The 12,441-nt window shown below is 39.2% G+C and overlaps 1 protein-coding gene across 3 annotated transcripts in view; it reads left to right on the forward strand.

Moving 5' to 3' along the window:
- TTC27 (tetratricopeptide repeat domain 27) overlaps positions 1-12,441 on the forward strand; it is a 169,517-nt gene that overhangs the window by 10,279 nt on the left and 146,797 nt on the right. For all 3 annotated transcript variants that reach the window (XM_059188599.1, XM_059188597.1, XM_059188598.1), the window contains exon 5: positions 3,550-3,652. In XM_059188599.1, coding sequence (XP_059044582.1) covers positions 3,550-3,652 — 103 coding nt within the window. The remainder of the gene's footprint in view (positions 1-3,549; positions 3,653-12,441) is intronic.

Consider the following 12,441-nt stretch of genomic DNA (forward strand, 5'->3'; position numbering starts at 1 on the left):
AAACCTCCCAATTTCTAAGTATGGGCTGAAAAATTTTGAGAAACACAGTTTTCAGCTGGCAGAATATAGACTTGATCTGTCCTGTATAAGGGCTATTTTCCTAAATATTTCAGTTTAGACAAAAGGTGAAGAGGCAAGTTTTGCCTCTGTTGCTGACTGTCATGAAAGCCCAAGGAATTGGAATTACTTTTACTAGAAGGGGTTTTACTAGATGAGTTTCAATGTCAGGTAGACATAAGGTCTTATCCTTGATTTTTTAGCCATGTTTGCTTGAATTAGAAAATTTTTCTGGAGTTGATATGACTTAAATGCTCTCTTACAGAATGACTAGTATTTGGCTCTAAATCAGGTATCACCAAGGCACAGAGCTGCCAAGTGGCATTATTTTCTTTCTAGTGAGACTAGAGTCATTAATCAGCGAGTGAGACAGTTTTAAATTTTGTTGGTGGAAAACTTTCATCTAAAATTTTGATAAGCTTTATTTATTTATTTATTTATTTATTTATTTTTGAGATAGAGAGAGTGCACTTGAGCAGGAGTGGAGGGAGAGAGCTAAGCAGACCCTGCTCTGAGCACAGAGCCCAAAGCAGGGCTCGATCCTGTGACCCTGAGATCATGACCTGAGCCGAAATTAAGAGTCAGACACTTAAGCAACTGAGCCACCCAGGCGCTCTGTTAAGCATTTTTTTAAAAAAGATATGTATAGTGTCAACTTAGGAGAACAAGTGGGTGTGCTAACTGCTGGTTGTAGATGTCCTACTTGGTAGGGATGTAGAGACAAGGTACTTGAATTGCTTGGCAGACAGTAAACAACTTCTGAGCTGGGCTTACAACCCTGTTTTCTTGTTACACGTCATCATGCCAAGATTGCTTTGAGTTGAAATTTTGCCTTTCAGTGAAGTCACAAAAGTTCTTTTTTTCTTTGGATCTGTAATATGTCATTTTCTAAATGATGATATAAAAATGACTTCTTTGATAAGTGAAATTAAAATGAAAGAAGTATCCTTCCTCTATCCAAGTTAATTTTAACCTGTTAAAGTTAGCTTTGAGTAGGCTTACTTGTAAACCATGTCTCAAGTTGTTCATTATGATATTTTTGTGGAACCATAAAAGAAGGTGATTTTTGCCCAGTCCTCTAATCTGTGATATATAGGTTAGTATGAGTAGGATGTAAATGTTGAGTAAAAAGAGTCTTGGCTTTGAAATCAGACCACAGTTTGTCTGGCTCAGCTGCTATAATAACTGGGTGATGATATGCTATTTAATTTCCCTGGAATATCAGTTTTCTTATTTACAATTATTTTAAAAATGGAGGGCACCTGATTGTCTCAGTTGGTAGATCATGCGACTCTTGATCTTGGGACTGTGAGTTCAAGCCCATGTTGGGTGTAAGAGATTACTTAAAAATAAAACAATGGAATAAGCTAACAAACTTTTTTGGGTGCCTTTTTAGTACACTTACGCTTCCTGCCTTCTAGGAGGTTATTGACTAGTGACTTTCTAATCAGAACATTCTGTAATAAGTGCTAAAATCAGTGGACAGGATCTAGAAACTAGAGCAAGGCTTCAAGTTACTTTTTTATTAAAGTGTCAGATTTTCTATTAAGCAGTTCTTGGCAAATAGATAAGGGCCCTTTTATTTTCTGACAGAAAAATAGGCTATGCTTTCTCTATCTTTTTCACACTCTTCTTCCCCCTAGGTAGAGATTTTGGCTTAAGAGTTAATGTATAGATCTGCTGTTTAAAGGTTCAGTATCTGATTATATATATATATATTTTTTTTTTCCTTAAGGTTTATTTATTTGCTTGAAAGCGAGAGTGCATGAACAGGGGGAGGGACATGGAGAGGGAGGGAAAGCAGACTTCCCGATGAGTGGGGAGCCTCATGCGGGGCTTGATCCCACAACCCTGAGATGCCGACCAGAGCCGAAACCAAAACAAAGAGTCAGACACGTAACCGGCTGAGCCACCCAGCTGCCCCTGATGTATGTTTTATTTATTGATTGATTTGTCAGAGAGAGAGAGAGAGCGCGCACAAGCAGGCAGAGATGATGTATGTTTTCTTAAAAAGGCAATCTCTGACTGGCTCTAACTTCCCATGTCTAAAAAGGGAAAGTGTTTGCTGCCAAACCTGAGTCTCTTGTTGCTGGGGCGGAGAATGGCACCGAGGCAGCAGAGGACAGACTTGCTGTTTCCTGTATGGGCTTCTATATTGGCTTATTGCTAGGTAGTTTTTTTTTTTTTAAATAAGGATCACTTTTTTTTTTTTTAAGATTTGATTTTTATTTAGAGAGAGCGTGCAGGTGAGCAGGAGGGAGGGCAGAGGGAGAGGGAGAGAGGGATTGTCCAGCAGACTCTGCGTTGAAAGCGTGGAGCCCAATGTAGGGCTCCATCTCACAACCCCGAGATCAGGACCTGAGCTGAAACCAAAAGTCAGATGCTTAACTGAGCCATCCAGGATCAAGTATTTTATTTTATTTTATTCAAGATTTTATTTATTTATTTGACAGAGAGAGAGCACAAGCAGGGGAAATGTTAGGCAGAAGGAGAGGGAGAAGCAGCTTCGCATTGAGCAAGGAGTTGAATGTCTTGATCCCAGGACAAACATAACCTGATACTTAACTGACTAAGCCACCAGTCACTTCCCCCCTTTTTTAAAAAACTGTGATAAGGTAAGAACAGCATCAGACAATAGAGAAAAACCTACTATAACCTCAGCGTATGCATTAGTCAAGACAATGTATGAAATGTGGTCTCTGTCCTCAGAAATGTTGGAGTCGGGGAGTTAAACTCTTGAATCACAAGCTTTGTCCAATGTGCTGACTTCCAGGAACAGTGTACAAGTTCCGAGAAGTGAGACACCAATGTGTGCCACCCTCATGAGAGAAGTCTTCATGGGAGGGTTTCACAAGGATGTGGAAGGGATTGTCTTAGTTTTGGAAAATATTTAAATCCAAGGTAATTCTTATAGTGTGGTTTGTGCAAAATACTGCTTGGAGCAGGATAGAGAGATGAGCAGGACGTGACTTCTTGTCTTACTGAGTAGATGGTGGACAACACTGAAAGCTGACCTCCGTGAACGCAGCGGGATGTGTTTGCACCGGTACAGACAGTGTGCTAGAATTTCAGGGGAGGGAAAAAATAAGCACCCGTCCCTGGCCCCTTGTCCACTCTGCCTCCCGGAGGAGCCGCTGTGTGGGTTACAGCACTAAGGGGGTGCCACAGCGGACAGCTGGTGACAATGGCAGACATTTTAAAGAAAGAGATAGTAAGTTCTAAATGGCAACAGGAAGCCCAGCTGGCTAGAAACAGAGACTCTGAGAGGAGGGGAGGCGGGTTATTTTTGCAGAAGAGGGAGAAGCGGATTTGGGTATTACTACTGAAGACCTAACAGTGGATGAGTATGTTTGTGGAAGAGTAAGTTTAATTTCACAGATGTTAAAAAATATATATGTTAAAAAAAATTCTAAACACTAATGGCAGTTAATGTAAAAATCGTTTTTCAAAAAGGCTTTTATTTTCCACTTACGTGGTATTTTCTTTCCCTAGAGTTTGCCGTGGTGGACGCTAAGATGTGTGAGTGTTCACCAGCAGTTACTGGAGGAGCGCTCCCCGCAGCTCTCTGCTCTTGCTGGAGACTGTATTGAGGAAGGTATGGAGCAGACTTTGTCTGATGCCCGCATGCAGCTCCGGGCTCATTTCTCAGCTGAGACAGTCCTTTTCAGTTTGGGTCTTTTTTTTTTTTTTTTTTTGTAATAGGTCATAGTAGCTTTCTGGTTGAGATTGTTTCTTTTTCCCCCCTATATTTCTGGGTATGGAATATCACAAATTATTAGGGTGTCAGATTATAGAATTTCTTTTTGCCTTTGAATTTTAGAAGAGGTAATTACTGTCATTTATATTACCTATGCAGAAAATGGTTTGTTCCATGCAGGTTGCCATGATTCTATCACAAATTGCTTTAAAGTATTTTAGTATTTTCTTTGTTCTTTAATCTGAGAAGCCTCTTTGGAAACAAATGTAAACTTTCTTTATTTTAAAAAAAAATTCCTTAACTTTCCTTACCTTCTCTTTTTGAATCATGTACAGATGTTTGTTTTATTTAAGATTACAATGTTTATGTATTTCTCTCTTAGAACAAAAAAAATTGAGAAATTAATTTTAACCAACTTACCTTGCTTAGTCATATTTATTACGGCACAAACTAACATCCTCTGTAGTGTATTCTGGCCTAGCTTCTTACTACATAGATGTTCCTTTCAAGGAAACAGACTCCAGTTGGAGTAAACTGTGCCAAAATAATTACATGCAGAGTAGACAATTACTTACCCGCTGTCCTTTTGAGCACATGAAGAAAGCCTTTGTTTTTTTTAACATTTGGCAGAAACTACATTTTACTAAGGATGACAATAGGTAGAGAGGTATTTTTACATTTTATAATATTTTTCATTATATGTAATATACATATATAAAAGTACCTAAAATGTAAATGAAAGTGTAAACCACACACCTTCCCATCAGTGTCTTCCCCAGCCTTTGTTACCGATGCCGCTTACATTTCCTAGGGAGGCATTTTGAAAAGAGGGAAAAATCTTGGGTACCTTGACACTTGGATTCCCTGGGGTTTTGGAATGATTATTCTTAGCAAAAGTTGCAAAACAAAGAAAAACAGAAACATGTTCCATTGCAGTGAAGAAGCAGTTAAACACAGATGAACTTGGACTTGGTAATGAACTTCTGTTACAGAGAAGGAGTTTGACCTTAGATGTCTGGTTCCAAAGCCCATATTCCTTTCACGTAGCGAGAGCATGTATGGCGTGAGTGTGTGTACTTGTGCATGTGTGTGTATAGTGCTCCCCCTTACCCAGGATTTTGATTCCTCTGGTTTCATTACCTGCAGTCATCTGTGGTCTGGAAGCAGATAATCCTCCTTCTGACCTATTGTCACAAGGTCAGTAGAAGCCTTATGCCAAATCATGATGTCTGTGTCATTCCCCTCACTTCTTATCACATGGGCATTTTATCATCTCACATCATCGCAATAAAGGTGAGTAGAGTACAGTAAGGGATTTTGAGACCGAGAAAAAGTGTAGTATATATAGGGTTCATACCAGTGTGGTTTCATGTATCCACTGGGGTCATGGGACGTATCCCCCTTGGATAAAGGGGAATGCGGGGGAAGGAGTCGTTTGCATCCCTCTGGGTAGAGGAGCAGTGCTCTCTATTTAATGGAGTAGACATTCATGAAAGCATAAAACAACTTTTAACATGTGTGCATGTGTCCTTGCAAGAGGCTCCCATACTTTTCTTTAATCTGTTTCCTTCGAGGTACATCTGTGTAGTGAAAAACTGGGCCGGATACACAGGAGAGGACATTAGTTTGTGTAGTAATAAATACTACTAAGCTCGGTAATTTGGTTGAAATTAATTTCTCACTTTTTTTCTCTTCTACGGTAGAAATACTCAAGCATATGCTAACCTTAGATAAAATGAACATTGGTACGTGATTCAAAAAGGGAAAGTAAGGAAAATATTCTTCAGTGAGTACAGGAATTGATTCATTTATATTATGTTTTGCCAAGACTTAGACCATTTATGTTCTTTTAGGATTTTTAGGTAATGCAAGGCTGTGGAATAAGTAAGGACGTGTTCAGATCTTGCACATATATATATTCTGCTAGGGAATTTAAACCTGACATGTGATAGATTAGTTGTTTTATTACATATAAGGAGTTAACTTTTTCTTTTTCTTTTTTTTTTTTTTTTAAGATTTTATTTATTTATCTGACAGACAGAGATCACCAGTAGGCAGAGAGGCAGGCAGAGAGAGAGGAGGAAGCAGGCTTCCTGCCGAGCAGAGAGCCCGACGTGGGGCTCGATCCCACGACTCTGGGATCATGACCCGAGCCGAAGGCAGAGGCTAAACCCACTGAGCCACCCAGGCGCCCCAGGAGTTAACTTTTTCTATACGATGATGTTTCTTAAGTAACAGAACTGAAAAACATTCTATCCTCCTCTCCTACAATAGTCTTTGGTTTAATGCTTTTGGATATAAAAGATTTTTATGAGTGAATTTAGCCCTCTAAACCATCTTTGTTTTCACTAAGACTGTAGATTCTCTAGGCTGTGAGTTTCTTGTGAGCTGTTTTTTTTTTTAACTTTTTTCTGCTTAGCATAGTGCCTAGAAAATAATAAATATTTAGTACATATTTGTTGAATAAAGACAGCTAAGGTTTATTGAGGCCTTTCTACATGTACTTTTAGGGAGGAAGTTTTAGAACTTCCTCTCTTTGTCCTTCATCTCAGTAGCAACAACTTGTATCTGACTTAATTTCTATAGAAGAGTTTTTCAAGAGTGGAATATTATACAGGAGTTCAGACAAAATTGACCCCACTTGGGTGCTGTATGGACTTTGAATCTCTCCTAATAGCATTGCCTAGGGGTGGAGTGCTCTTCCAAATGAAATACGGAGTGAACCTTGGAGAAAATAAAGACCTGATAAGCAGACGTGTTGTCTTCTCTAGTAAAATGAAGCCTGTGTAGCCTGTGTCTCCCCCATTAGTGCTGTTGCATATTTTTGAAATGATGTGGGAGATGCTCCATAAATGAACTTCGTACAGAGGAGGAAGAAGAGTGAGGATGAGCTTCTGGTTCATGAAATTGGGTGAAGTTTTGAAAATCAAGGATGACTTGAACATCACCGATAGTAATGGGGGAAAAGTTGCCTTTTCCAGAGGATAGTGAAAGCATTTGGAATAAGATGACATCATAATTCAGCCCATGGTTTGATTTTGCAGAAAGGTAGTTACATTATACTGCTTAGGATATTATAGTTTCCTATGCTTTATTATACTTTTATGGAAAATTGGTAAGTGAACAAAAAAACAGGGTGTCATTGGGAGTTGTTTTTTTCCTTTATAGGAAATCAGATTTGATACTTTTGCTATTGGGAGAGTCACATTTCTTTCCTTAATCTCATATTATATAAATTTGCATTTATGTCTCCATTTTTACCACATTTTGGTGACGAATGTCTGTAACTATTAGTTATTAAGAAAAGGAAAAAAATACCCTTCCTTATATGCCATTTTAAAAGAGAAGAATAGTGTGGTGTGTTTTAGAGAGAATTCTGTTCTGCGGGGTAAAATTAGGTTTCCAAATAGAAAGAGTTAACTAAGATCTGGAAAATATGACTCTTAAGTGACTCATTCCCCAAGTGGTCTTGATTCTTTTCTGTATTATATTTCAGCATATCATTTAATTTGCTTACAACTAAGCATTTTTTATGTTGCTGTTCTAGGCTAATCAACGACATTTTTCATTTTATCTAGTCATAAATTGGCCCATTTTGGCTATGTTTAGGTAGACTTGCAGATAGTCTTAAACTGCAATGTTTCATAAACAATTTTATTAAAAAAAAAAAGTTTTGTTCTGGGATTTGGCCCAAATGTTGACCAAGCCGTCACTTATAACTGAAATATTGCTCAGTGTCCAGAGAAGGATATTATATTTGAAATGTTGCCCTTGAAGGATCATGAAAAAGTTGGCAGGACTTTTTTCAGTCCATGAAACAAAAGCGAGGACTTCATGAACAACAGTGATCTTTATGTTTTTGTCCAGGAATGTACCATCAGCACAATGTAATGGAACAGAGCCCATCAGAATGTCAGCATAACACTGCTGGACTGATCACATCTATGAGAGGAGTGAGTTAGAGCCTCACAAAGTACGCTCCCCAGTGTGACTGAGGCACTCTTTTGGATGTCACACCAGGGAAAATGAGATTCTCTGAAAGGCTGCGTAGGTGCTCACACAGCCATGTAGCATGGGAGCCGACACTGCAGATGTATCCCATACAACACATGAGATGTCATACCACAGCGTCACTGTTTGAAGATGAGCTTACGGAGAAGTCTGTGTAGGGTGAGCAGGTCGAGAGGCTTTGTCCGAGAGTTCTGCTGTAACATTGACAGGCAGCTCTGTGACTCTAGGGTTGGATTGTTTCCACATGAAAAGAGCTGATCAAGAGATCAGTCTCAGGGTGCCTGGGTGACTCAGTGGGTTAAGCCTCTGCCTTCGGCTCAGGTCATGATCCCAGGGTTCTGGGATCAAACCTTACATCGGGCTGTCTCCTCTGCAGGGAGCCTGAAACAAAAGGAGGACCTCTCTCTCTGCCTGCCTCTCTGCCTACTTGTGATTTCTGTCTGTCAAATAAATAAATAAAATCTTAAAAAAAAGAGAGATTAGTTTCTTGGTGACTGATTTTTATTTTTATTATTATCATTTTTTTATTCTTTTAAAGATTTTATTTATTTGTTTAGTTGACAGAGAGAGACATAGCAAGAGAGGGGGCACAAGCAGGAGGAGTGGGAGAGGGAGTAGCAGGCTCCCTGATGAGCAAGGAGCCCGATGCGGGTCTCTATCCCAGCACCCTGGGATCATGACCTGAGCCGAAGGCAGACTCTTAATGACTGAGCCACCCAGGGGTCCCTGCACTAATTAAAAAGAAAAAAAATTGATACTTGGGAATGAATACATGTTATTAAATACACCAAGTATGATTAATTATAATTATTCATAGGGATTTCACTTTAACATAGCGTTAAAGTAATCTTATGAAAGGGGTTTTGGTTTAGCATACATTTTAAATGTCATGGTGACATTTGCATCCAGAAGGTCATGAATATTCATTTCCATGGAGAACCTACTGAATTATTAAAGTAGTAAATATGCATTTACTGGGTTGACATGTTCCTCTCTTTTTTAAACCCTGAGGCATCCAAAGCTCAAAACTGTGTGTTCATAGTTGACTCATTGTTTTCTGTCATACTGTGCATCTAGCCAGTTCTTAAATCTTATCAGTTCTTCCCTAAGGGTCCCATGTGCAGCCTTTTCCACTCCTATAAGTTGTATCCTAGGCCCCGTCCAAAATCTTTAGTTTGGAAAGTCCCTTTAGAGATTATTTTGTTCACCTAACTAACTCATTTTACAAAGAGCTGAGACTCAGATTGCCCAGGACTCAGACTTATGATCTAGAGTTTGTAACTCCAAATCCTGCCCATTCTTCTTTCCGTTACATTTCTGCAACTAGTCAGTAGGGCAGAATTCTAGTAGCTAATAATGATGATGCAGTTAACGGTTCTATAGTGCTAGCTCCATACCAAGCACTGTTATGTCTTTAAATACATTAGCTAGTTTATTTCTCACAATAACTCTATGAGATAGAACTGAAGAGTTGACAGAGGATGGTAGGGTGGTGGCTATAATGTGTGTTGGGTTTTTTTTAATGGCTTTTTTGAAGTATAATTAACCTATAGTATTTACTCATATTTTGAAATGTGCACTTGATGATGTTTTACATATGTATTCACCTGTGAAATGATCACAGTCAAGACAATTAACAGACCATGGTGTTTTAAGATCTGGCTTACAGTTTCTACTCTGTCACTGGCTCCCTGTGTGACCTTAGGCAACTCATCTGACTTCCAAACCAGGATTCTTTCTGTGTAAAATGATCATTGAATCCTTTCCAGGTATAGAATAATGTGATTCTTCTTAGGCCAGCTTTCCACTCATCCTAATGCTATAATCCACTGGGAAGATTGTATCCAAAGAAGAGTTATTTCCTCTTTCCCTGGGTACTTTCCGAAATTACTTTGAGAGAGAATGCATTCCATTGTTAGGATCCATAACTGCTGCAAAGTGCTGCCTTTTATTAGTTAAAAAAAGCTGGGTGGGGGCACCTGGATGGCTCAGTTGGTTAAGTGGCTGCTTTCAGCTCAGGACATGATCCCAGGGTCCTGGGATTGAGCCCCGCCTCAGGCTCCCTGCTCAACAGAGAGCCTGACTCTCTCTCTCCCTATACCTGCTGTTCTGCTTACTTGTGCTCTCTCTCTCTCTCTCTGTCAAATAAATAAATAAATAAATAAACTCTTTATTTTAAAGAAAAAAAAAGAGCTGTGATTTCGTCACTGAACAACCGCTAGCTGGAGAGCCGCTAGCTATCTGTGACTATTTAAATTGAAATAAAATAAAATAAATGAAATAAAAAATTCAGTTCCTCCATTTCACTAGCCCCATTTGAAGTGCTCTGAAGCCACATGTAGCTAACGGCTACCATTTTGGACAGTGCAGCGGGTGAATACTTACATCGTCAGAGAAAATTTTATTGGACATGACTACTGTTGAGCAACAGTGACTGGGTGGGTCTGTCCTTCCTTCTATCTGACCTGCCCCCCCAGTTACATAAGGCTGCTGTCACTATCACTTCATATCTCAAGGGTTGCACCTGACTTGTAGGCTCTTTCTTGACCTTCGTTCCTTCTCCCTCATCAGTACTGGATTGGTTTTTCTAGATACCAGTTTCATCATGTCATTATTTCTGATTAGAGAAGCCCTTAATGATTTCCAGTTTTACCTTTGACTTTATATTTTCCACCCAATTTCATATTTAATAAAAATGGTTTTCGGAGTGCTTGCCATGTTTCAGTCACTGTGCTGGGTGCTAGGGATATCAGTGCATGCAGGAGGCAGGGGCAGAAGTACAAGTAGAAACAAGGGTGTAAAGAGGAAGGAGTGAACCAGAGGATGTGGTTAGTCGAAGCCCGAGAGAGCAGAGAAGGCTTCATAAGGTACCTCGTGCATGAAGTGACTCTCGAAGAATGACTAAGAATTTATTAGGTGAAGTTGGAAAGGGCATATAATGTATACAAAGAGAGACACAGAGACTTGAAATGTTTTTGTGCATTTTGGAATTCTGGTAGTTCCGAATGGCCGGAGTAAGTATGGGGCTGGTTCGTATGTCAGGTGATGAGTTGAATGGTAGGTAGGAGCTAGGTCACTGGGACATAGGATTTTCATCTTGATGGTAGCCATCAAAGGGTTGTGCACTTGTGCACTCCTGGGATATTCACTGAGCACCAGTATGATAGGCCAGTGAACAAGAACCATGTGGACCCTCTTTTGTGAGCCTTATGGAATAGAAGTGAATTGGAGCCAAATTTCTATCTGCCTTTCAAGGCCCGTCCTTTAGAAAGGTTTGTTCAACTACCCCAGCCTTACGGATTTCCCCTCTTTGGTACTTATGGTCAGTGCCACACAATCTCACATCATGGTAACCGTGTATTGAATAATGATGATGTGTCTTCCCCTCCTAGCTCTTCTTCCCCCATCCTCTCATTAGGGAAGATCAGGCTTAAACCTTGCTTTAGGATCTAACACAATTCTAAGCATCTGTAATATTCAGTAGATGTTGATTAAAAGTCAGATGGAATAGAGGGAAATTGTTGAGATGGGGAGAGAGGCAGGAGAAGGATGGAACATTGGAGGGGCAACAGTAGGAAATCAGTTTGAGAAGTATGAAGGTCAGGGAGGAAAGGAGCTGTTTCTGTTTTTGTTTTTGTTTTTGTTTTTATTTTTATTTTTTAGAGGAAATGAGTTGGAGTTGGCTAGCACTTTCCTGTTTTGAATGATGTCACAAATCTGTGAAGGCTGGCTTATGATTACGAATTCTTAGGATACATTTTCCACCTTTTCCTAGTGCCATTTTTCTTGCTGACCTCTTCTGCATGGCCAACTTACCTCCTTTTAACCTGCAGTGAAGATACAGTTCTTTGGCTTTCAGCTTCACACGGAGTCTCCTGCTAGAGTGACCACTCAGGGTGGTTCAGGCCTCCTCATCTTTTGTCTTTGGTGTTCCTTGCAGCCATAAAAGTGACATTCTCAGGATCCTAAGGTTTGATAGTTCGCTTTAGGGCAGAATATTGTGTCAGTAATGCTTAATTCCTGAGGTTCAGTTTTCATTTAGTTTCTGTTCTCTGAGTATTCCTTTGTTCTCAGCACAATTGGTAACATAAAACTATATTGCACATTTTCTTTATTTATAAATAAATAAATTATTATATATAATAAAATATAATTTTATTTATAATTTATAATTTAATATAATTAAATATAAATTAATTATTTATAAATAAATAATTATTTATTTATATACAGACTTTGCTCTACTTGATTTATTTATATACAGACTTTGCTTACTTGATTGATAGCCTTCTGGTACCTACAGCATTTAATATAGTTGACCTTGGCTTTGTCCACACTGACTCCAAAGAATTGTACTTCGGTTTCCTCTTCTTGAGACTCTGCTTAGCTACTGCTGTTGCCCTTGTTTTGTTTTCTTTCAGGATCAGCGTGGGTACTTTCATACTTACATACTTACATTTCAACTTTCATATAAAATCTTATTTTAATTCCTTCTCTGACAATTCTTTAGTGGATTTTTAGCTTTGCATAATTTATACCTGTGAGGGAGCCGGTATCCTAAAGTCACCATCGTTAGTCCTCCTACTCCAAAATCACATGATCTACATTTGCTAGTTAACAAAAAACGTCCAAGGCCCCCACAGCAGATCCTAATGAGACATATAATAGCAAGTCCC

This window comes from Mustela lutreola, chromosome 9 (assembly GCF_030435805.1).
Source record: "Mustela lutreola isolate mMusLut2 chromosome 9, mMusLut2.pri, whole genome shotgun sequence".
NCBI classification, from domain to species: Eukaryota; Metazoa; Chordata; class Mammalia; order Carnivora; family Mustelidae; genus Mustela; species Mustela lutreola.